Source organism: Neodiprion fabricii, chromosome 7, assembly GCF_021155785.1.
Source record: "Neodiprion fabricii isolate iyNeoFabr1 chromosome 7, iyNeoFabr1.1, whole genome shotgun sequence".
In the NCBI taxonomy this organism is placed as follows: domain Eukaryota; kingdom Metazoa; phylum Arthropoda; class Insecta; order Hymenoptera; family Diprionidae; genus Neodiprion; species Neodiprion fabricii.
In genome coordinates this window covers 19,206,351-19,232,711 of record NC_060245.1, presented here as the reverse complement: position 1 = coordinate 19,232,711, position 26,361 = coordinate 19,206,351, and the positions used below count along the sequence as shown (strand labels likewise).

General features: G+C 37.4%; 1 protein-coding gene across 7 annotated transcripts in view; it reads left to right on the top strand.

The window, feature by feature from the left end:
* Positions 1-26,361, top strand: part of LOC124186994 (glutamate receptor ionotropic, kainate 2) — a 246,943-nt gene that overhangs the window by 158,498 nt on the left and 62,084 nt on the right. For all 7 annotated transcript variants that reach the window (XR_006871761.1, XM_046579226.1, XM_046579228.1 and 4 more), the window contains exon 4: positions 19,031-19,215. Coding sequence is in view for 6 of the 7 variants with exons in the window: in XM_046579226.1 (XP_046435182.1) it covers positions 19,031-19,215 (185 nt within the window). In the remaining variant the exon portion in view is untranslated. The remainder of the gene's footprint in view (positions 1-19,030; positions 19,216-26,361) is intronic.

Below are 26,361 nucleotides of genomic sequence, written 5' to 3'. Positions count from 1 at the left end.
GGGATCCTGGTCCTTCCGCATTTTGCGGATCGAGATCTTGCTCCTTCTGAACTTTGATTTTCGCCAAATAATTTTTTTCGTTTTTCGGCTGTTCAATGAATCAGCCGTTCTCAATTTTTAATTTCTCAACTTTCGTTCTTCTGTACCTTCACATTCTGTGCTTTGTTCATTTGAATCGCCGACTGTTCCGAAGATACTTTTTCCGATAAGAACGAACTTTCGGGAAAACAGTTATTCTACCGGATGATTCATCGAAAATCCCAACTTCGGTACACCGATCATTCGTTATTCTAAAATTCGTATCTGAAAATTTTCGGCTTTTCAACTACTCGACATTTTGGTCTTCCAGGATTTTACCCCCCCCCCCCCCCACCCGATAAAGGATGTTGAGAATAAATCTCGGCAAAGTTCCGGGCTGGGCTCAGTGCTCCATACAATAATTAATTAGCACAGTCAGGAATAACTAAGTCCGCTCCGTACTTTCTCTAAAGGTTCCCGGACGGCTCGTATCCGGGACACCCGCTTCTCCCATGGGCAAGGTTAGGGCCAACGTGACGCGCGTACTTTATTCCGCCTACGCGGGCAATTCAAAGCGAAGGATCCCCGATCACCGTCCTCCCAAGGATTTTGACAGGCGATTGAAAACGTGACGACGAGAAGAGATGAATAAAATAAAAAGAAAAAAAAAAAAAAAAAACACGCCCGTTTATTTTCTTTTCGCTTTTATACATATATTTTTTTTTCTTTCTCTCTCTCGTTTTTCTCTCTCGGTTCGTCTCTCGCAGATTCCTCGGCGTCTTCGGCTGAGAAAAACGAGGCGAATAAGGGTGAAAAAAAAAAAAAAAAAAAAAAAAATACACAGAACGAAAAACGAAATTGTCTCCTTTGACTCCGAGGCACGTTTCTTCACTCGCGCATTCGTTTTACGACCAGCTTCTCGGGCATCTTATTTTTATCGTGAGACACGCTGAGGGGATGAATCATTCGACCGATTCTTGCGACAAAAGTTTAAGGACATTTACACGCGCAATATTTTTCGAACCTAGAATTACCGCAGTAGATGTTGCAAAATTGTCGTCATTCAGAGTTTTCCATAAAACTTCGTTATCGTCCTTTTTTATTTTTTTATTTTTTTTTTGTTGAAAAAAATCTGAGGAATTTGGCAAGCGACATTTCATCACGGGCTTATAATATGTAAATATACCCAAGCGGAATTTCGTTAGTAGAAAATTCGAGGAACGTTTGAGAATTTGTTATTCTCCGAAAAATAAAAAAAAAGTAAAATCTTTCGCATAACTCATCCGGTGGGAAATATTTTTTCTGCAAGTCGCAGCAGCGGATCAAAAAAATCTACTAGACATTTTTCTGTCCTCGTTAAAATTTCTCAAACTCTTCGATCGAGCATTCGCACGAGTTCGTCTGATTTCTGCGGTGATTCAGCAAAACTCGAATTATTCACAGCAGCAGCAGCATTGCAGTGATTTATAGCGGAGATAATATTCAGTCGTCTAGAGTCGTCTATTGAAAATTCATTCGTTCGAATAAATTGACTGTTACAAATTCAACAAAATTTTATTCAAATCAATTCGGATGCGATTGAGTCAATAGTAAACGGAATAACTTAGCCTCGGTGATTTATTGTCTCGATTTTACCACCCGTACGTTTCATCACTTTAGACTTCTATCGCCACAGCATTATTCCGCAATAAAAATAAATTCCACCCTACATGGCGATAACAATGTCAAATAAAATCGAAGATTGTACGCGTAAGGAATTGAACCGTAAACAGCAGAAAATAGCTGTTAAAAATTGATTGAAATTTTTCTGGAGAAAAATGAAGATAAAATGGTTTGAAAAAAGTTGCAAGGAATTTTACAACGACTTTCGTTGATGAAAATTGTTCCGCGAAGTAACGAAACATATTTTTCCACAATTGGTCGTCGTTGCATAAATTGTTCGAATTCGATTATTAAATTCCGGTGGTGCCGAAAAATAATTCAAAGTAAAAATCTTCGCTTCAAAAGGACAGATGCGAAAAACTATTACCAAAATTTTATTTAAAAACTTCCGATGATGCGAATTATCGTAAGAAAAAATAAAACTCTTGAACTTTAATTCGGGCGAACGATTTGAGATACGAGAAGCAAGTCGATGCTTGACAAGGGCAAAAGAACAAAATGAAAAAAGCCCGATCCGACACCGATTTAACTGGAATAAAATTTGGCCTCCCTATAATTGAGAGCTCGGGGTGAATTCGTCTCGGAGAAGAAGGGGGTGAAAGTGCGGTGTTAATAATTTACGTCCGAAGTGATTAGGCTGCAGTAAAGCGTGCCGAGGTGGAGCTTCAAGGGGTGCATTAAGCTCGTTAAAGACGTCTCCGAATTTCGAGTACAAAATGTACACGCAAATCGACGGTGTTGCCTGTTTTTACATAATCTCGCTGCCTCTGCACGCGTCGATATTCAAAGATGCGTACGTACGCGTTATGCGAGAGAAACCTCCATAAAATTCATAGCTGATAAAATGAAAAAAAAAAAAAAACTGAAGCGTACAAAGGAGAACAAAGAAAGTAGGAAGATGCGCACAAGGGATCGAATGAGATGATTGTGGGAGAAAAATTTGGCTCGATTTAGACCCGTTGCTTCTTAGGAGGAGGTAGAATATTGTGCGGGTGCCTTATTCCTTAAATTTGGACTTAAGACACTTGACAAATTGGAGTATTAAGAGAATGTGGATACATTCGTCAGCCTGACAAATTGTGATATGTTTTGAAGCCACCGTTAGAGGGACTGAAAGATGGCAAAAGGTACGCACCTTGTTGTATGAAATACACGTAGGTAAAGAGACTGAGCGATGCCGTTCTGCAAATGGGTCCGTTATTTAACCCCGAGTGTTTCATCGTCATGGAAAAAAGGGCTTCCCCCTCATTCTCTCTCTCGGGTAATAAATTTTCTTTCCAATCCACACGCTCGCTGTCCTAACATAATTCAAATGAAAAGTTCAATTTCCCAAGGCAGAAGGTGCGATTAACGCTTCGTACGATTCACTGTTATCAAAATAACCAAGTTCTCGGAAAATTAACAAAAATAACTCACGTGAAATGGAAGAAAAAAAAAAAAAAAAAAAAAAAATGGCCGGTACGCGAAACGATAAAACTAAAAACTGAGGATGTTTTTTCATCGCAAGTAATATCAGCAAAAATAAAAAATACATTTCGAATAATGTTTAGTTTTATTTTAGCGCTCAATAGTTATTGCTCGACGGTTAGAATGTAAAGTACGAATCAGACTGGATGAGGGGAAAAAAAAAAAAATAAAAATAAAAAATAAGCGCCTTTGACACAACGAGAGGCCAATCGATTTAATTGGCTTATTTATTCCGTTAGATGCGACCAATGAAATATTAAACTCGGTGTCAATTTGTGTGTGTGTGTGTGTGTGTGTGCGTGCGTGACGAAAAAATTGACGTTGAAGGAAAGCGCTCGATGTGAAACGAAAAATAAAAAAAATAAAAAAATAAAAAAAAACCACGCTAAATAAACAAACGAACGAACGAACAAACGAAGACATTTAACACGCAGACGAACGAGCGACATTCGGACATAAAACAAAATGAACGTGTTGTTCCCGCAGAAGGTGAATTCCACTTAACGCGAGGAGGATTTTATCTCCCCGAATATATATATATATATATATACATATATATATAAATGTAGACGAGGCCGCATTGTCGTCGCGGTCGTAACCGCGCCCTTAACATAAATATTGTAATAAACCGGGGAGAGCTTGCAGAGGGCAGAAGGCGTGGGCATGGCCGGGGGGGAGGTTTAAGCTCCGTGCGGAAATAAGCTGGCTGCTAGTTGCGGGCGTGTATTTATTTACACGGACACACGTACACAGGCGTAAGTGCGACATTACGTAGTCACTGCAAAAGATAGAGAGAGAGAGAGAGAGAGAGAGAGAGGGGTAGAAAAGTGGAATGCCGAGGGGATTTCCTCGCTGCTTCCATCTTCCGTTGCAGCAGTCTATCCTCGTCGCATTTTCACCGCCCCCTGGAACGTTTCATTTTCGTCATGAAATAGGCACCCCGGCTTTTTCCACCACCCCCCTCGAGAAACGGCATTCTCAGGCTAAGCCTCTTAGCGGGGTAGTTACAAATATAAGGGAGATACCTAATAATTATTCCCCGAGATGTATATCCGTACATTTTCTTCTGTGTTTTATATTCTTCTCCTACCCTTAAAATTTTTTTCATTCGCTTGTTGTTTTTCTCCTCCACCCTACCACGACTCTGCGGTCGACTTCTTTTCTCAACGATTAAACTTCGTCCCTTCGTCGGTTGACTTTAAAGTTTATTTTCGGTGGGTCAATGTATTTGTAAAGATTATTCTCTCGGATGAATTATATACCTACCAGATCTGTAACTTCGTATCGCTGAATGAGCTTTTTTTTTTTTGCAAATTGATGTACAAATTTCGAAAGGTATGCAGATGAGAAATTACCCCAATATCTGAACGAGACGTTTTTTTTTTTTTTTTTTCTTTGAAGAAATTCTTGCCGGATCTAATTATGTCAGAGGAGATAATTGGTTCGTAATTCAAGACGTACGGAAAAATCACAATTCATCCGAAAACCTAAATCAGGACACTGAAAGCGACTGAAATATAGTTTCAATTAAGCATACTATGAAAATTTTATCTGCTATATGCTTAGATGTTTAATTCAATCGATGCAGTTCTTAAATCTTAAAAATTTACATTAATGTCGTATTGACAGAATTCAGTTTGATTTGTTCGAGTTGATAAGTTTTTTTTTTTTTTAATTGAAGTACAAATCTTATCCCTATCGCTGAAATTTTAGTCTGAAAGTAAATTTTTAGTATAGATCATATATTCGTTATATTCCAAAGAAGACTTCCAAAGAAGACTCCAAAGAAGACGTAACATAAGGTTCAACTATTTATCTAATTTAAGTGAAAACAATTATGCCTCATTACAAAGGTTTGAAAAGGTAAAGAAATTAGCTCAATAAATTCCAAGCAAGAATTCAAAAGATATCTAAACAGCTTACAAGTATTTTAACTTTTAACGAAGAGTGAAAATTTTCCTACTTTACACGAGTGGGTAAAAAAAATAAATAAAAAAGCGTCCTGCTAGACTTGACCCAGAGAGCTAATATTTTTGTTGTTTTTCAAAAAAAATACCTCCTTTTTTTCTTCAACCACCCCGAAACAACTTGTATCAATCAGTTCCGCGGAATATTTGAATATTGAATTAAAATTAATGGCAAAACGAGAACAGGGTTAAACCGTGTCAATATATTTTCACATTTGAGGGATAAAAATCTCTACTGTAACAGGCGTCACGCGATGAGGGTTCAGAGATTGGGGTTCACTTTATCTAAATGTTAAGCAGCATGCAGCAGCGAAGGGTGCGTGGCTCGATACGGTTTTGCGGCGTGATAGAACGCAAACGGCCAGACGGGGTTGAAAATATTTTGGCAAAAAAAAAAAAAAAAAAAAAAAACAACAAAAAAAGAAAAAAAAATGTACACAATTTATCCCCGCGTTGTTGAATTCTGAACATAACATTACATCATACACACGCACGCACAAGTATGTATACATATATATACATATATATATATGCGTACACTTTAATCACCCACTCCTTTTTTTTTTTTTTTTTTTAACATGTGTTTTTTCGGAGTTCTTTTTTTAGTTTTTCCTTTTTTTGATTTCTATCTTCCGCACAGACGCCACGACCGTTCATTTATCGCTTTAACGTGCGCGCGCCTCAAAAGTTATCTCGTGAAATTACTGCGGTGAATCCATTAGCATGCGGGGAAGCAGGAAAGAAGAAAAAACGAAACGATAAAAAAGAGAGAAAAAAAAAGAAAAGAAAATTAACCGGGGAAAAAACCGTTTCTCACCAATAAAAATGGAGATACACGTGTTCAACGACCGGAGAGTGATGATAATTCTTTCTGCCCTTTTTTTTCTGCCAAATTTACTAGATACGAAGTAACCGCAAATCTTTTCATTTATTATTTCATCGCGTGTCCGTAATTTCCTGTTGTTTTTTGTTTTTTTGTTTTTAAATTTTTTTTCCCCCGTTGTTTCTTTACCTCATTATTTCTCCTCGACTGAAGTGAGAAAATATTCCCTAACGATGAGTTTGTTTCCGTAGTTGAAATTGAATTAGAACCGATTCGTTGGGTATTCATCGTGCCCACCCATTGCCGGTTTTCTGAAAAAGAAGAACGTGAAAATAGAATGAACGTAAAGAATATTTGAATAAACATAATTCAGATGTGAAAGGTCGATTTCGCCAGGGAAATCTGCGGTGGTCCCGATGCGATTTCGTTTGCTCGAGTATGTATGTAGGTACACTAAGCGAAACGGTGCAACGAAGGCGAGGAATAAAAAGTGAAGAAAGAAAGAATAAAAAAAAGAAAATGAAAAATGAAATGAAATGAAATGATGAGAAAAAATGAGAGACGAAATTTAGAGTTGTGTTACGGAAAAATGATGGTGTATACATATATATATATATATATATATATATATATATATATATGTAAGATCTTCGGGATTAAATCGATTCATTATTCAGATACATAGTTCGGTATAAATACAAGATAGCTTCGCCATAGCTGCCGACGTAAAATTAAGACCAAGTAGAATTTTTCAAATCCTTTTTTCCGTTTCTTCATTGACCTTGCGCCATTTTTAAGATCGTACAATGAATGCCTACATGATTTTTTCTTCGTTCATTTTATAAATTACATGATAATTTGTCCAACGGATAAACAAAAGGATTACGCAGAATCAGTCGAGTACATTTTTCGCCATCTTCTTCTTCTCGCATCGTAAGCAGTATTTCATATTTCCATGATTTTCCATGCAAAAAGGCTTAAATATTTTAAGATTAATTTTGGCCGCTAACTTTTCTGTTTTTCTTTGTCTCTTGTTTTTCTTCTAATTTTATGAAACATTCACCAAAATTCTTATTACAATTCGCAATTTATCTGAAGAAAAAAAGGTACAGAAAAAAAAGACGAACACCATTCGCTGTGATTCAGGACCGATTTTAAAATGAGATTGACGATAAATTAAAAATCTCACAGGATTGGCCAAAGACCGAGGATGCGAATGGTGGGAAAAAAAGTCAACGAATACGTGACCAATTTTTGTCGTTTCACATACGCGGCGCGTATCGCGCGAATCGTCTCAATAAATCCGTCATTTGTTCAGAGTCGTTGAGAACATCGATTGGTGGTTGATTAACTTCGAAAAGCTTGCAATACTGGCCAGAATTTCACGGTGGAGGGTCTTCAGTGGAAAAAGTCTGCATAAGTGGTTGAGCTTTACTGGGATACCAAAAGCGACAGCGATAGAAATTAAAACAAAATAATTCCACGATCTTATTTGAAAAACAATAATAATAATAGTAATAACAACAATCAATTATAGAAACGATATCAAAAAATCTGTGACGGGATAAAATCACTTGGTATTTTCCTCGATTGAAGAATACAGGTATTGCTGAATCAAGTTTTCGATGTTTTATAACTTTGGTTTGTATTTTCTCTGCTGTCGATCCTACGATGTTCAAATGACGATTTTTGAATTTCTGAGGGTCCAATTAGTTGAAAATGAATCGTGTAAACCCATTTTCAAAAAAAAAAAAGAAAGTTTTTGAGCTTTCAAAAGCTCGAAAATGTGATCTGATTCTACGTTATTGTTATTTATGCAAATGAAAAGGTCAGAGTTATTCGTGGTTCGTGGAGAAGTTCATTTGCTCAATGTCTGGAAGAGAAAAAAATTAGAGAAGAAAAAAAGTCGATAATGGATCACGAAGTGTGCAAAAGCTTGTTGAAAACAAAAAAAAAAAAAAAAACGAACGGTAGATGGAAACTTTCAGTCAGCAACAAAGAAAGATAAGAATAAGAATAGCTGCGGACTGCCCGAGCTTAAATTCGGAAAAAATATCGGCGACAAGGGAGTTGCGAGCTTTCCCGGGCTCGAGAAATCTCAGCTTAGGCGTGTAAGCAGCTCACTAATCAGGACCCATCCTCCCTTTTACCAATTCCCTGTCCCACTTGGGTCTGTGATTTTTCGAAAAGCAGCTTTTTCTGTCGAACCCCGCTGACTGCGATACATTATGTACATTAAGCTCTGGGATCGAAGGTCAATGAATTCGGGAAAGCGATTGGAGACCGTCGATTCATCGTCGCTGAAAAATCCGTGATCGCGGTTAACCCATTCGCTTTTTGGAACACTGTGGTGTACAATCTTAACTTTCGTTTTTTAAGATCTTCTCGAGATATACCGCGTATTAAATAATTGTTAGGAATATGAAACAGAGGTAATATTTTCCGACAAATCGATCGCCGCTGTTTATTTCATAGAATTATTCTCACATCGCGAGAATAACGCAAATTTTGAAGAATAAGAAAAAAACAAAAATAAACTCGATTTCTGAAACATATCCAAAACATCTAACAATCATCCAGAAAAGTGTTTCTTCACTCAAATAAAGGAATTCCGAGTAAACATTTTCATTTTAAAGTGATCGAGTTGATTTCCATTTGGTAAACAATTCTTTGTCTCTCAGAGGCAAAAAACCGTGTTCCGTTTTCTCGACCCAAATTTTTTATTTTTTTTTTTCTTCTCTCTGTAAAGGAACCGAAGTTCGTTCAACTCCGATAAGAATATTCATTAAACCTGAAAGGAGGCAAAGATTCGTCGTAGTCGTTTTTTTTTTCCCACGGTTTTCTGAAATTTAAATTCTGTTTTCGTCGACTTGTGCATACGCAATAAAGTGCAAATAATTTTGTGGATCCTTTTTTCTCCGTTGGCTGTTTGTCGACGGGTAAAATTTTAAATGAATCTGTGATCACGCGGATGCTAATATTGAAAAATGAGGAGTGAACTTTTCAGAGTTTCGGTGAAAAAGCTCGTCCTTTGCATTAACGGCAAGTAACAATTTCTATTTTCTCCAATTTTCACACTTGTTTATCTTAGTTAATTAAACATAGGAGATTCGATCCGCCCTTTGACTCTCCGACGACAAGCTGAAACTGCAAGAAGAAGCATTCACTTGACGCGGTGACACAATTCCCAGTTATATTCGTATCAGGGTTCTCGTTTATGTTTGAAAAATGATCCTGCAATAGAATATCCGGAGATCAAAGGTTGAATCCTTGCCAATCTTGCGAAAAGATCTTGTCAAGATTGTATTATATTATTTTTCACCCTCTTCTCGTGTTATAAGGGACCGAATATCCTGCTGCTTTGAGAACCTCGAGTGTTTTCCTGACACGGTGCGGTTCAAAGAAAACCAGAAAGTGAAATAAAGTGAAAATGAAAACAGGGTGACCGAGGAAACGGAGAATTGACTCTGCAACTCGATTCCGGGCTGCAGATTTAAGCTTCCAAAAACTTCTGTCCTTCGAACAATCGGCAAAAAATTTTATCCCCAGAATCGTTGAGCCTCGTTGTGTAGAAACTGAATTTTTTCAACGTTACTATGACGAGACGGTGCAGTTGGTAGAAACGAATTCGCTCCAGTTTCCAGCTTCTTATATTCGAACGATATTGAAAGGAACGAAAGCCCAGCGTATTGCGGAAGCGGGTAGAATGAGAAGCTGCAGAGGTAGAATCCGTTCCGTATAAAACTTACATTACAGAGTTATCAAATCAGCGCAGCGATTCGACCTCTCGAAGCTAGAACTAGATTCATCCCGATTGTCCCGGAAAAATTTTATACCCCGACGACTCTTCTTCCTCCGTCAAATTTCATTTCCGTTCATTTTTCTTCTCTCTTTCTCTCTTCCTCTCTATCTCTCTGTTTCATTTTCTCCACCACAGCATCGAATTTATCCTCTTATTATTTCGCGCTCTCGGCTGTAACGCGAATTTCACAGTGCTTGCAAATTACTGTGCGATTATTTGGTGGCAGCGGTGGGATAAAAAAAAAATTTCTCCAACTTTCTTCAAATCCCTCTAGTAAAATTGTAAAACGATCGGCAAAAATTGACAGAAAAGAATTTTTCGGCCACCGTGTCGTCTCTTTTTTCGTGACCGTATAAATGCGAGCAGTGAAATTGAATTGACGATCATATTATTCGAGGAGAGGCTTTTGTTTCACATTTTCTTTTCTACCTCATTTTTTTCCCCTTTGTCTTTCCGAAGAGAAATAGATGACCAGATTATACCGGAGAACGACGGTAGGCTTGTTTCGGGCATTGATTGTGTTTCCGAAGAGCTGACCATATATATATATACATACATAGATATAGCTTATATACAGCAAAGGTCGAGGATTCGTCGAAGCCGGAAAATTTCTCCCCTTTGTACTTGTCGTTCTTATCAGCTTCGTGATTTTTTTTTTTTTTCTTTCGTTTCAATTTTCACTTCTGGAAAGAGAAACCAAAGGTCTCATACTGCGAACTGAGACAAAGCCGGTTCGAGCCGAATTCAACAAAGAAGAATATTTCGGCCTTTGGATACATGGAATGATATTTTCGTATTACAGTTTCGTGAGAAATATATTAGTTGTCAATTGTTGAGGAAAAGAAGCGTCGAAAAATGTTTAGAGAAGAAAGAAATAGAGAGATTCTTTTCGATTTTTGAAAATAGACTTGAATTCCTTAGGTTCACAAGGAGGAATGATTTGGTATGCTTACCAAACGTAGCTGTAAAATCCGGCGAGAATGACGTTATTTAGATTCGGCGAAAAATTTGTCAGGATCGTGAATTCATGTCATCAAATAAAATCACATTTACTTTGTGTAACGAAGTATTTTTGTCAACATAATCAATCGATATATTTTGTACGATAAAGAGAGAGAAAAAAGTATTTCGTGTAAAGACTGATTAGATTTTGACTTCTAATATATTTCAAAACTCGAATATTTCACGATTCGTTAGGTTAAATTATCTTTGCCTGGCAGATAAATACCGATATTTTGCTTCGGGTTTTCTACAAAAAAAAAGAGCTTTTGTCGAATCTCTAAATGTAAAATGATGACAAAATAATGTACATAAGACAACGTATGAGAAATATATTATATAAAATATAAAAAATTATGAAAAAATGTTATATGTATAAAATGTTGTAAAAATAGAAACCAAGGATCGAGTTGGTCAGGTTTGAAAGTTTATTCGATTCGGCGTGGAAACGTCCGCGGCGGGATACGTATACGCTGTTTCTGATATCAGCTTTCGGAAAAAGCTTCGTCACATGTATACCCGATAGGTAAAAATTTGTTTACCACCCTCGGCGATTCGCCGTAAAGCATTTCATATCCTGTTTCCATTTCGTGAGAGAGAGAGGAATCGCATTCGAGTCGGGAGGATTTAGGAGAAATCTGAACCAACGTCTCCGATCTCTCGTTACCCGGTGCTGGAGCTGAGTCGTCTTATTTATGAAAAATTCGTCGACTAGGTGAGGAATGTGTTCAATTAGACCCGAGGGGAGACAAACTCGGGCTTTTGATAACACGCGCGCCTCGCTTTTAATCCATAAAATTGTTTTCGAAACATTTTTTTTAAACCCCAACAGCGAAGAAAATTATTTTCAACTAAGGTATTGAAATATCAGACAAGACGTAACATTGGAGATAAATTTTCTGCGCGATTTTTTCTGTTTTTTTTTTCAATTTTTCCATTATCCTATTACGTACAGCGATTATTCTTTTGAAAGTTAGTTCATACTGAAAATACGACACATTTTCTTCACTTCAATATTTCAATTTCGCGTGATCTAGGCAATTTGACAGAAAAAAAAAAAATTCTCACAGTTTTTTCTCGAGGATTTGTTCTTCTGATCGGTCAAACATCGATACTACATTTGTTGTTTTTGTCACGCAATTTGAAACGATACGACAATACTTCAATTGTTTTTTTACACTCACTGTTATTTCATGTTTGTGAATTTTTAACCTCTTTTTTTTTTTTTTTTTTTTTTAGCCTCCTTTGGGAGTGAAAACAGGGGAGAAAAAGAGTACAAACGAACACAACGAACGGAAGGAAAACAGCGAAATCGAAACAGGGGAAAAATGAACGTTCATTAGCTCAAATTAAGCGGCTCTCTAAATATATACAGGAAAATTAAACCCGGAGGTAGACAGTTTCTGCCAAAAAGCTGCCGCACGCCATCACGTCAAGGTTGAAAATTCATGGTGGAAAATAGCTACCCCTTTAGTAGGTTTATAAGTTAGGGTTAAAAGCCGGTGATTTATCGACGCGTTCCACTTACCACTCGGGTTAATTAGTTGCCGGAATTTGGCTCCTGAGTGATTGATTTTCAGATGGTGAAAAAGTAACAAAATTCCGAGTTCGCTCGTTCACGTGAACAGGTATATCAATGAAAAAAAATTTTCAACCAATTTCAGCTTGTTATTTGTGCAAACATTTCAGTCCGTGTTCGTGTGTTTGCAGAAGCAAATGGAATAATCTACTATTTTACCGCTAATTTGCAAGAATAATTGGCTCGTTAATTAGCAGCGTGGTTAAAATAATAATAATGATAAAAATAATCACAACAACAACGTTAATAATAATAAATACCTGAACGAAAACAATATCCGTATTTTTCTTCCAATTCTCTCACATTTGTATCGTTGAATTGATCCGCTTATATTATTATTTGGATGAAAAACAAAAAAGCCGATCGATTCTCGACCAAATCCGATCCGAAAATTTTTGCAAGTTTGATTGGACGTCATTTTTATCACCCTAGGCGGCAGAATTTTTTTTCACACCCGATATCGCTGACGTTTATAAATGTTGTAAAATAAAACTGAAAGAGCAATGAAACACGGAGTTAAAAGACGAAGTGAAATTTGATTGTCTCGAAGCGACGCTTTTCACATTTGAAAATCCGCACGATCGGCTTTTCGCTCGGTAAAAATGATCGCAAGAAATGCGAGAACCGCGTTCAAATTTCGCGTTATTAATGGAAGACGGTGACCGGCGGAAACGAGGCTTTCCAGCTGGTTCTTAGAGCTTGGATTGTTCTCCTTAACGCCTCGCGCTAATGAAGGTCGGAGACTAATAATACCTCGTAACGAAAAGGTGGACCACCTGGAAACCCGATGGCTGCGAGTTTCCGTTACGCTCAAGTTGCGTCATTCCCAAAACTGGACTTCACGGGATTGGGAAAAGACTGTCCACCGACTAATTGTTGGCTTTTCAAAATTGTGTACAAGCCGCTGATTTATGGTCACAATAAATCGGATAGCCGTGACCGTTTGCATCCCTTGATGTTATCACCATCGTTTTTTTTCTCAACAACGCATCGAACAAAGACCGACAACGTCTGCATCCTCGTTACAAGCCCAAGCTTTCGCGCGAATGGTATTCAATTCCAGGCGGGTGGACGTGTATAAACTTGGTTTGTTGTACCAAGGATGTCTCTCCCTGTGATCTACTATCCACCCCAACGCAACGGATGGAAGGCAGGCAGGCAGGCAAGCAGCTCCGAGTTCATAGCCCCAGTCATCAATTCTCCGGACGATTATCTCACGCGCATTCGTCTTCTCTGAATATATAAACGAGTATAAACATATATGTACACATATACATGCACTGCATTGCGATGTGGAAGATGAAATTATGCAGCTGTTGGAATTAGAATTTTTTAACCTTTCGAGAATACGCGCTTTTTTTTATGTCATTGAGAACACTCTGGGTCAAAATTATCCTGTCACATTTTATACGTCTCACCGTTTCGACACATTTATTATATATCAGATTGTGACTGCGTAGCTTAAGAGTACAAATTATATGCGTGATAAGTACGTGAGAATTAAGAAGAAGAAGAAAGAAAAAATTATCCGGAACGAGAGGAATTATTGAAAAAATACCGTTTGAGAAGAAAATGGATTAAGATCGAGTCGTAATTCTATGTTTTACCAACCGAGCAGAATCACGCTTCTTCTTACTGTATATTTGAGAAACAAACGAACGGAAATTGTTCAAGTTTCTACGGTGCATCGCTCTTTTGTGTAATAGCGAGATTTCGGAAATTTACTCATATCCCGTGAATCGTGGGAGGAAAAAAAAGAAACAAATAAAATGGTGGTTTTTTTTTTGACACGTGTCATTGTTTCCACATTTCCCGCATTCCACAGGCCAAAAAAGTTCATAGACGGGACACTTTGCGTAATTCCTGGATGAATGAGGAGTAAAGTGAGCCAACGTAAGAATGTTTTTATGAAATATCGAGGTCACCAGACGAGAACTAGGAATGACGATGATTTCGCAAAAAAAAAAAAGTTGCCCACGCTAGTCAGCCGAGCGAATTGATTAACCTTGCCGAAAAATATTTCACTGAAAAATGAGCTACCAATTTCACAAAAAAAGAAAAAAACAAAAAAAAAACAAAAAACACCCTCCGATGTCGATAAATTGAATTTCTAGGAATCTTTTGTCGCTGTTTTGTTTGCAACTGTTATTAGCAAATTTCTAAGTCTTTTCACAATCACTGTAGAATTAATTCGAAAAAAAGTGGCGTTCATATATTCGCCGTGAGATATGTAGAAATCTACAATATACGTTTGTTTGTTTGTTTTTTATTTTTCATTCGCGGCAGGCGGCCTTACATCCCGAATAAGTATTCTTCCCGAAGAAAATTTCGGGGTTCGCGGTTTGATTGAGGGTGGCATGAATAATCCTGGCGAAGAGGAGAAAAGAAGCCGAGTTGAGGTCAGGGGAATTTTCTGTATACATCGCATGCCTGCACATGCCTCAATTTGTTGAAACGACAAAGAACTCCCGGGCTCGCCTTACATCCTTGGAATTTCACATCCTGAGGGATGCGACATTTCCCCAGGCTTATTCTTACCCCGATATATTTACATCCTGTGCATACGTATCGGCATCTATATTATCCTACTGTATACACGAGTTCTTACGAGGATATTTATCGAACGGAACGGGCTATCAGGATTGCTTTGAGAACTTTGTCGAACAAGGGAAACAGGGGAATTGAAAATTTCTCTCGAGAGAAACGGAGACCGCGGATACTGTTTTTTTATACTCGTTTGTTAAATACTTTTTGTCGAGAATTTGAAAAAAAAGCTTTTCATCCTTTCGACTCGTCATTCCTTCCTTGCTCATTCGATATGTTATATATAAAACACAAAATAAAAGTGACACCAAAAGTTTCATCGAAATCGGTTGAACATTTGTCGGTTGCGAAACTAAAACATGTGTGTTCCTGGAATGATTTTGAATGACATTCCATTCTTAACGCAAGAATTTGTTGCTTCGTTTCACCACATTATTATTACAGTTTATTGTTCAAATTTCGTGAGATAGACAATGTTCAAGAGTAAAAAACTGTTGAAGCGATGTTCGTTTGGTATTACGATGCTTGAATGCAATTTCTGAAGGCACGATTTTCGTTTCTTCAAAAACATTTTTGTGACTTGGAATTTTTCAAATTTAAAGTTCTGATTCGTAATCAGTGACCCAATATTTCACTAAATTTGAACAACAAATCGTAATAACAATGTAGTAAAGCGGAGCAACAAATGTTTAGGTAAAAAATGGCATAAATCATTAACAAAATATTTAACCTATTTCGGTGAAACTTTCTGAATCACTTTCATTTTGTATCTTCTATAACATGTTGAATAAGCAGCTTAAAATTCGATGGCTCGATTTTTTTTTTTGGCAACTTAGTGTACATATTAATATATAAACGATAAAATTTTAATCTACCCTGAATTAAAAAAAAAAATTCATAACTTGAATCAATGCTCTTTTCTTCGCATTTCATGCTTTTCACATCGAGATTCGTTTCGCGAAAATCATGGCAATATATTCGGTAAAAAACTTTTCTTTCTTTTTTTTATTGCACATCACGTCGACCAAATTATCCTCCACAGTAATAATACTACAAAACTTGAGAAGAAAAAGGAGAGAAAAAAGAAAACGAAGCGCGATCGTCACTCTCTGCATTTTCTGCGCGTAGAGTTCATACCAAACGGTCAATATTGAAAAGCTTCTTTCTAACGCTAAGAGGACAACGGAAAAGCAGAAAAGCTTCAAAGTGAAAACATTCGTACGGTAAATTAAACTGCCGTCGATTGAATAAAGGAGAATACTCATCAGGATTTATCCGTGCGGAGGTTCCCAGTTTATATCCTGCGGCTGTTTTTCCTCTCTCTTTCATTTCGTTTTTCTTTTTTTCTTTTCTTTTTTTTTTCTTACATCTTTTCTATTTCCTCGACACCGTTTCGCCGCGTAAAAATCAGTCGACGATAATTTCTCGCGACTCCGTTATTCGTCATCAATTTTCATCTTTTTTTTTGTTCCATCGCGTTTCATCCGAAATATGATTCTCATTCGATGTTATCAGAAATAAAAAGAAAAAAAAAAAAAAAAACTGCTTCTCCATCATTCTGTGTTCCGAGTGTTGTTATTCTCTCGCGAATGGGCGAACGACGTTTTTTTATCCTTGCGATTTTTGAATCATAATCGATATCGAGAGTCGAATTTTCCAGCCGGTTTTGTCCATAAAATTACAGTAATTTCTCTTTCGAGATAATCACGCGGACGTGATTCGTTGGTTAGAAATTAGCCGTAATTACATATCCTAATTAAACACACATGCGCATATAATATCCGAGCAACGTATTCCGAGAAGAACCGTTCGTTACGTGGGAACATGTATGATATAGATATATGTACATGCATACATAATCTTGGTGTAATCAGGGAAAATTGACGCAGCAGAAACGGAATGAAATTAGCTCCAGTCCTCCCCTTGGGGTTTGGTTAGCTACGGGGGTAACTTAAATAGCAAGTTTGCTTCCACTTAGTTGCTGGAACTTGAGCGGCATCCAGTTTCACTCGACAGGTATACGTATATAAAATCTATATATCTATATATATATATATATATACATGTATATAGCGTAGTTGAGCCTTGATGAAAAGTGATCAAAAAGTTGGAGTTGGTTCAACTATCAGGTTCCGTATATATCCGCGCATATGCTGATCCTGTTTGCTGTACAGGGTGGTATTTTTTAATCGATCCAGGTGAATGTCTTGAAAACTAGATGAGAAACGAAAAACAATGCTGAAACTTTAAGGATTGATCCACCCGTCTCAGAAAAAATAGCTGAATATTCAAATTTTTGAAAATTTTGAAATATTAGATAATTTTCTTCTCGCGTTTTTGAATTTGTCTTCAAGCCCGCTGTCAGCCAGTCATCGTAAAAAAAAAAACGTCTTTCTTATGTAAAATCTCGAAGTACTAAAAAAATCACTCAAGTGGCAAAATTCACAAATCAATCCATATCAGCGTTATTTTTCCCCTCAAAACCCTCCACGTTTTGTATTAAAAGAATTTCCCGTATCTTTTCTAGTTTCTAACAGACAACCCTGTATATTCGTGCATAACGATTATTCAAATATGACTCGGCAAAGCGTCGTAGAAAAAAGACAAACGCGTAATCAAATCTCCGTCTGCTATTTTCTCGACGAAAGCTTCGAGCGTAATTACTTACCTTCAAATCTTGAGAATTTATTTTATCACACCGTAACTTACGTATGCTCGTTGAATAATTGCAAAGATATATAAATATGTATATATATCTTTTCGTTTCCTTTCATTCTATTGAAAATTAATATATCTAAGAAAGGAGCGCATCATGATCGAATAATTTTGATTGGAGAAAACAAAGGCTTTCGAAATTTCGGAAAAGCTTGTTTCATGATTAATGGACCGGGGCTTCGCAAGAATATCGACAAGAATCAAGGGTGAGACGACAATGAACATCAAACACTGGTGTGCTGGACGCGCTTTGAGATAAGGGTTGAAATTGGCACTCCATTGTGCATGTAGACGGAACATCGCACAGGCCATTATTATCGCTATTTCGTATGTATCTTGGTGAGCATCGGGTGTAGAATGTATGGTTTAACGTACGAACCACGTGCCGCGAATGCAGGTCACCGACACGCGTATCGCGAATGCGAATTTCGCAGGTCTGTAATAACCCCCCCTCCCCTCACCACAGAATCGTAAATTCAAACTGCATTGTAGGTGTGCAACTGCCGTTTGGGATGACGATAAATCAAATTTCACATAAATCCGTGCGACAATTTTGTGTCAGATTCGATTGCGAATCAAAGTTTTATCAAACGTTCGTTTACCAGTGTGAAACTGGTAAGGAGATATTTAAAAAGTTTTTTTTTTTGACGATTTTAGACCATCCCCTTCGCCATTAACCGGAAATAAAAATTTCTCCCAGGGTGATATTCGAAATGCAAAGTTTAAATAATAGAGAGGATTTTGTCGCTGGGTATTGAAAAGAGATAGACGGCCCTTTATTTCTTTGTCTGAGAAATTCTTGTGCCAAAACACAATTTCTATACGCAAAAACTGAACGTCACATTTTTTCGTATTTGTTGAATGGCTTCTAAGAAGTAAATAAATTTTTAGTAATTCGTTACTCGATAAATAATTATTCTGTTCCATCGGGGCTTTCTTTTATTTTCAAATAGAATAAATCTACCCGTGTTTGCGTATTTTTTTTTTTTTTTTTTACTCAATATTTGAAAACATTATTCTTGAATAGTTTATCCTCTTTGTCACGATTACATTTTGTTCTCGATTTTCATGCTCGCTTGTCAGTGAAATAATGATGTCGTAGAATTTGAACAAAGAAAGGAAAGAAAAAAACTGAAAGAAATTAGTTTTTTTTTTTTTTGGTACCAGCAAGGAGAATAAGCTAACCAAGAATACTGTCTAACAACTTGTCAACAACAATGGTTTCTATTGTTCGATTTAAATTGAAAAAAATGTGTAAGCGTAGCTGGGTCTACATACTTTTGGATAATGAAAAAAAAAAAAGAAAAAAGAAAGAATGGAAAATCCTGAATCGAATCGAACAATCATTCGTTGAGATATAAATTTCCGACATTCGCGAGCTTTCGTAAGACATGTCCTCCTGATTAACGAATCGTTCGACACTGGGAAACACGTAATTTGTCCTTTTGTTCCAGTCTGTCATCTCCTGAAGAACGGAGTCGCCGCGATATTCGGACCCCAAAGTCCCCACACGGCGTCCCACGTTCAGAGCATATGCGACACTATGGAAATTCCGCATCTCGAAACCCGATGGGATTATCGGTTGCGACGAGAAAGTTGCCTCGTTAATCTTTACCCCCATCCAACCACCCTCTCAAAGGTACGTACGTATGCATATATATGTATATATATATATACGACACAAGGTTCGTGCTTTTGTCAACGCGCCATTAATTGCTGGATGAAATCATTCGAAAAGGGATTTGAATAACTGGCGCCAAAATTGTAAAATCAACTTCTTCGGTGACCGTGGAATCAAGATCGATGCATTGATCGATCAGGAATTGCGTCAGATATTTTTTGTACGAATCCTGACTCGTGTTTTTATTGACTGTTTGAAAAAAACAAGTAATCTGTTACCGGGGACCTCGATCATTGATGTACGCAGTAAAAAGTAAACAATGAAACGTTAGGTATGGTTTTAACTGATATTGCACTCAATTCTATGGAGCGATAAAACGTCGTTCGTTATAACTGAATTAAAGTTGAAAAGTTCAAAGCGGCGAGTATGCAGTAATTAATAAGAATCAGTTGAAACGATTTCGTTTATGATTGCAAAATTATTTGATACTGTATAACGTACAAATAATGACTATCGAGCTTTTGACTTTGAAACAGAATAAAATTGATGCTAAGTTTACGTGCTGCCTCATTTACGCAATCCAAAAGAAAATAAAAAAAAAAAACAACACCAACAACAAAAGAGCTTTTTTTATCACTCGTGCCACCGTTCTACTGTAACGAGTAAGAAAAAGTTGATAACAAAGCCCCTGATTCTTTGAGAGTAGGAACAAAATATGAAAATACCCCGGGGCCTGATTCCGATTACTTTTTTTTATCCATTTTAACTAGTCGTTAAATTAATATCAGGAAGCTGAGCTTAAAGAAGAGCAAAGAAATTGAAATATCGTCCAATCGCCGAAACCGTACAACCAACAAAGATACACTTTCATCTTCATTCTTGGTTTCGAAAAAAACATCCCCTCCCCCCCCCCCCCATCTGAGGTACACAAGCGTGGAAGGAATGAGGAGGTTCGGTGATTAAAGCGGTTCGACCTTTACGTGGGTATGGAGAGGTTAGTTTTAATCGTTGTTACAAAGTTTCGGCGAAACGGAGCCTTTGTGGTGGTTGCAGATATTAGAGTGAAGAAACTAGGGGCCGGGCACTCGACGGGAACAAGCCGCGAGCGGGGTGGATGAAGAGCGGTTGGCCTTTTTGCAAGCTCGTCGGCTGACGGATCTCATATACCTCGCTCGAGGACTTTCAATTAAATCTTAAACCCAAAAGGGCAACCCTCGGGACCTTTGCCGCGGGGGGGATGGGGGGGGGGGGGGGGGATTAAGGCGAGAGTAGAAGGAGAAGTGACGCGAGCTTGCAAGCTTGCGAATATGAAAGCCATAGAGATATCGAGCCTGAAAATGTGAAACTCCACGAGCTTGCGAATATAAAAAGCATCGAGCTTGCGAGCTTGTGGGCGCGAAAAACTCGCGAGCTTGCGAGCTTGCAAACGTGGAATTTTTCTCCGCGCGAATCTCCGAAACTTTCGAGACAACGGTGCGTCTCTTTCTCAATCACACCGCAGTTTATAAGCCGAGCTTTGCCTCCTACCGGCAACGCCAAAGGACCAGATATCCGAGGCACACGTGTGGTGAGCTTTTCCCACGGGAGCCTGCCACCCCAACCATGACACGGGATTCCGGTTCGCTGATCAATCTCTTCCTGGCCAGACAGATCAAAGAAACGGAATTGCACCCCACCTCCCCAGGCCACAGTTGATCCAAGGACGAAAGAACCGAAGTCACCGCTTCAAAGTTCGTCGATCTTTGCTTCTTTGGTTTAGGATCCCCTTTTCGAACAAATCATTGCAGCCGCAGAGTCGCCGCGTGTAGTTTTCTGCCTCCTAGAATGACGGAGATTCCTGAGCTTTTCTTTGAGGCAATTTTTAATCGCACGTTTCACAATTAGACGCCGGTTCTGGTTCGATAAATTATTGTTGTTGTTTTTTTTTTTTTTTTTTTTTTTTTTTTCTCGTCACTAACGGTGAAACGTTGTGAAGTTACATGTTCAAGAATCTGTATCGAGATGAAAAAAAGAAAAAAAGAAAAGAGTTTCAATAAATTTGTAGAGAATATTCTTCTCAATGAAACAACCTATCGTAGAGTCAAAAAACCACCGAATTTACTAGATATTCAGCCATTTCGAAGCAATTCGAAACGAAACATCGATACGCAAGCTTGATCAGTTTATAATTTCATCGTTTTCCTTTACTTTTATCAATTACTTTTGTAAATTAATTACATTTAAGTTACAAATGACGATAATAATTTGTAATCGATTCGAAACAACGTGTCCATTACTTTTTTAATTTGTAATTGGTTCGAGAGAGAAATTGTCAATTAGAATTGTAATTTGTGTAATTGATGCCACAAAAGGATGTCGATTACGATTGTAATTTGTAATTGATTTTTTTTTCTCTTTTCAATTACAAAACAAAATCGTAATTTATAGTTCGTTTCTTTTCAGTTACAAAATGCAATTGTAATTTGCAATTTGTAATTAATTATTTTCCAAACTTTCCCAGCACTGATCCTGCGTATCAACTGGCACGACGAATCCTTGACGCACGACGTATCTCGTGATAAATTAATAAAAGGTATCGATTTTCGGAGAACCAACCAAACTCCTCGACAATTCCAAGTGGATAACGGAACCCAGCAGAGTTCCATTAGATCGTGTGGTATTCGAATGGAGAGGAAGAAGATTTAGAAGAAATGGGGTAAACTAGCCAAAGAAGAAGTACATAGAGCCGAATCGGCCGCAGTGTTTCCGTTGGAATTCAATTTGTATCGCTTTCCGGGGTAAAACCAACGCTCGCTATCGCTCGTAGCTCCTCCTCTCCTTCAAGGGATGTACGCCACCCCCCAACCCCCCGATCCTGCAGGAGTTCTCTCTCATTTGTACATCTCGAACGTACAACGACGAACCCCCAAGCTCACCTTGTCTACTTGCTTCCGACTCTGAGTGATCAGCCCCATTTAACAAGCCCCTAACTAACCCCTCATTTTTCTACGCCAGTAATTCTTTCACCGTTTTTTTTTTTTTTTTTTTTTATGTCATTTTATTTATTTATTTTTTTTCAATAAGAAGAAAATTCGTGATTGTGGATTTCGTTCCGTTTATTATTCGCGGTATTTTCTCGGATTTCATGCGAGCAGGAAGAAAATTACATTTGTAAAGCGGAATCTTGTTATAATCCTACGGCTGCTGATCTGAAGAATTAAATTAATTTCTCGATAATTAGCATACGTTAATTTCTGACTATACGTATACACATATGTGCGTACGTCAATTTTTCTTATTTCCAGCATATAACAACTGTAGAACAATTACTGCATGACAATCGTAATGAGTTTTTCAAATAATTGTATTAACGTGTGAAATCTTGGTAATTAACGCGTCTTCAATTCATCGTACAGAGGTAAAAATTTATGTGAAAACAGCATCGGAAAACGGAATAAAAGCGTAAGAAAATGGAATAAAATAACCATGTATTCGTATAATATATATAAATATATATATATATATATATATATATGGGGCATTCCGTGATATCTCGATAAGGATTTTACGTCGATGTTTCACATTGGCTTTGTAATTTTTGGTACGAAATTACATGACGAAAAAGGCAATCGTAATTTTTTGTTCAGTATTTTTCGATCCAGAGTATCTAAAGTATAATTTAAAAACTTAAAAGAGAAACCCACTTTCCAAAATATGAAAATATTAAGAACAATCTTATAAAATATAGCAAAACTTTCGACACCTATCAGAAGATATACGAACGATGATAAAAGTTCATTATAACATATCTCTGAATACATATTTTTCGGCCCATATTATAATTAGCTTTCGTCTTCATTCTTGTGTCAAAAATTGCAATCCAATAATAGTAATTTTTTATTTTCTTTTTTTTTAATTTTTGTTACTCATACTTTGAAGTGATGAAATCTCCAATCTCCAATAGGTGTCACAAATTTTGTTACATCGAACAAGATTTTTCTAAATTTTTTCAAATTTTATGTAAGCAGGTTTTTTTTCAAGTTTTTGAATCATACTCCAGATACGCTGGGACGAAAAGTTCTTTAAAAAAAATTGCAATTGCGTTTTTCGTCGCGTACCTTTATACGAAAAAAAAAAAAAAAAAAAAAAACTTATAAAGCCAATCCGAGACATCGACGTAAAATCTTGATCGAGATCTCATGGAATGCCCCATATATTACATACCTATATACTTGCTTGAAAATTCAAACGCCGTGGAATGGGGGGAGGGGGGGAAAAAAGGTTGCAACGAGGTATTCGATTTCGATGGAAAGGCGACGGTCGCTCTCCCAGCTATCGAAAACGAGCCGAGTGGCGCCGGTTCGACGTGCAACGGCTTTGACTACTTTTCTGCGGTGGTCTCCCGAATCACCGACCTTTACTACTCGTCGCCAGACTCGAAAGAGAAGAAGAAGAAGAAGAAAAAGAAGCGCCGGTATCGCGTATCCGAGATTAAAAATCCCGGCACCGTTTTGCGTTAGCGAATTTATAAGTAATAAATTTATTTACCCTCCTCTTCACCCATCACATTTTCTATTTCACTTTCCTCCTGCTCTTTATATTCCACATTCATGTGTACAATTCACCCTTGGAAACATCTCCGATTTCATGATACATTTGACGAGGAAACTTTTAAAACTATTTGACGTACAAGCGTGATTAAAGCAATTGGTGAAGCTGAAAAATCTCGCCAGTCATTGGCGCATAGAATTATATCGAAAAGGAAACTCGTTCCAGTTTTTATGCCAAAGAGATAGGAAAACAGTAAGCCAATGGCAACCTATTGATGAACATTTCTGTACCTACATGCGAAATACGGATAAGGCGTAGCGAGTTGATGAATTGGGACAAGAAACGTCGCTAATTACACACCTCGCGCGATAATACCTCGTGTGGTTAATCACTCACCTCGTTAGGCCGTTTGTTCCTTATCCCGTTTGGATATTTTCCGGCAGCGTGAAACTCAGCCGGTCATTTTCGAGTATTTTCTCCTGCATTCGTCGGTGATTAGAACCGATTGTGACGCAAGTGAGAAATCGACTTCGTAAAGACACGTCGTAATCGGCCGCGAATGGAGGGTGAATTCAGCGATTGAGGGGTGAAGAAAAGGATCCTCGTTATTTTTTCCACACCCTCTTCTTTTATCGCTCGTCGGTCGATAAAATCGTTTGTAAAAATTTTAGAAAATTCAAGTTTAGCCGTCAAAAAGAACAAAAAAAAAAAAAGAAGAAAAAAACAGAGTACCTTTCAAGGTGAGAACAATCGTAGAAAAAAATCACGCGTCAAATCTAAGAGGTCAAGGGTAAAACCCAGGTCGAATTGGCGCGGAATGCCCCGTATATACAATTTTTATTCGTTATTACATTCGGCATGAAATTTTCACCCCGGAACGACAAAAAACGTTCCACGTCTTTCACATCACCGAAAACACCGCGTACCGCAATTTCCGGTTTACTTCGTCCGATCCGACTGTGTATAAATGTAAACCGGAAACAGCGATGACTCGCCACTTCCGGCTTATAAAAACTCTGTCCAGACATAATTAAACGCGGGTAAATTATGCGGAACTTTCGGTTGGCGATTCGAAGCGGTTTACGCTCGTTTGGAACCGGAAGTTGTCATTTGTACGAGGAAAATGAAAAACGATATTTTTTTTTTTGATTTTCTTTTGCTTTCTGAATTCAAATAAATAAAGAATATAAATAGCGAATGAACGATTTTTCTTTAATCCAGATTTTTATCGCGCTTTTAAGTCGCTGCAGTTTATGTTTCTGACTTCGTTTGTCGTTTCTTCTTACTTGACTTTCTTTTTTTTTTCTCTCATTTCCTCACTCGGCAGGATACGCGTCCCGAAAAAAAGGAGGTGTAAAAATACACTGGAAAACTCTTCGCAGCTGGATATTCGATTCAATATGCATGTAAGATCCGTGAGTGCAGAATAAGCGATTCACGGATGTGTGTGTTTTTCAGGTTTTATAAATATATGTATGAAAGAAGAGGGGCATAAATAGGTAATGAGGGTGAAAGACACGAGAAGAAATACGAGGACCAGGAAAATAAAAGATGCGGAGGTAACGGGATAAGGAACTGAAGGTTACTACGGTTTCCTTCGTTCCGAGGCCTCGGATTCATTCCGAGATTTAAATCCTCATTCATCTCAATGTTCCGTAACACGTTTTATGGAAAGTAATAGAAACTTAAGTGTCTTGTAACAAAGCGGTGAGTTGTGTGCGTCTCGTTGTAAGTGATTAATCGTCTCAGCTTATCTTCCCAAGGGGAAAAAAGTAGCAGAGAAATTACTTGAAAAACGTAAAAGAACAAGTTTAATAATTATCTTGTAATCCTGTCTTGTCGAGAATTTTCTCTGGATTAAAAACCGACAAATTGAACGAGTGAATTTTCAAAATTTCAACTGGGTAACAAAATTTTTGGATAATAATATTTTGTAACCAGTTTTGTAAGTTGAAAGAGATATCATTATAAATAATTTGTTCGAAATTTGTTTGAGAATTTGGATTTATTTTTTAATTTTTCTTGCCTTGATCGAGATTTTAACTTGACTGATTTTAGTTTAATTATAATCTCGAATGTTTTTGTTTCGATAACTCACTTATTTACCGAATCAAAACGAACGATTTATTCGCGTCAGAATTGTACGACGGTCAATTCTCCAATCTCATCGTATTTGAATTTTAAATTTTGACTAGCACCAAACAATGTATTATGTTTTATTCATAAAAATTATATCCTTCGTTTTGTGACTTCGTTATATCTTTTCCAATTTCCATGTACTTCGGGTTTGGAATTTAGATAAATGAAAATATAACGTCAAGTACATAACAATCATAAAAAATTACAAGATCAACGTTCTTAAATTTTGATTGCAAATAGTGTAGCGGATCGGACTCAAAAATCAATTTTGGAGTTTTTTGATTGGTAAAAATTTAAACCATCTGCTCAACGCTTAACGTATCTTTCAACTTTTCACAGTAAAACTGAGTAAACGCGACGCAGAAAAGTGAGGAAAAGAACTTTTTTTACTTTCCAATCAACGTTTCGGTAATCCGACCTTTTTCGCCGAAGAATAAAAGTTACGTATAAAGTGTTTTCCAACTTAAAAACGTACATACAACTCACCAGCAATTT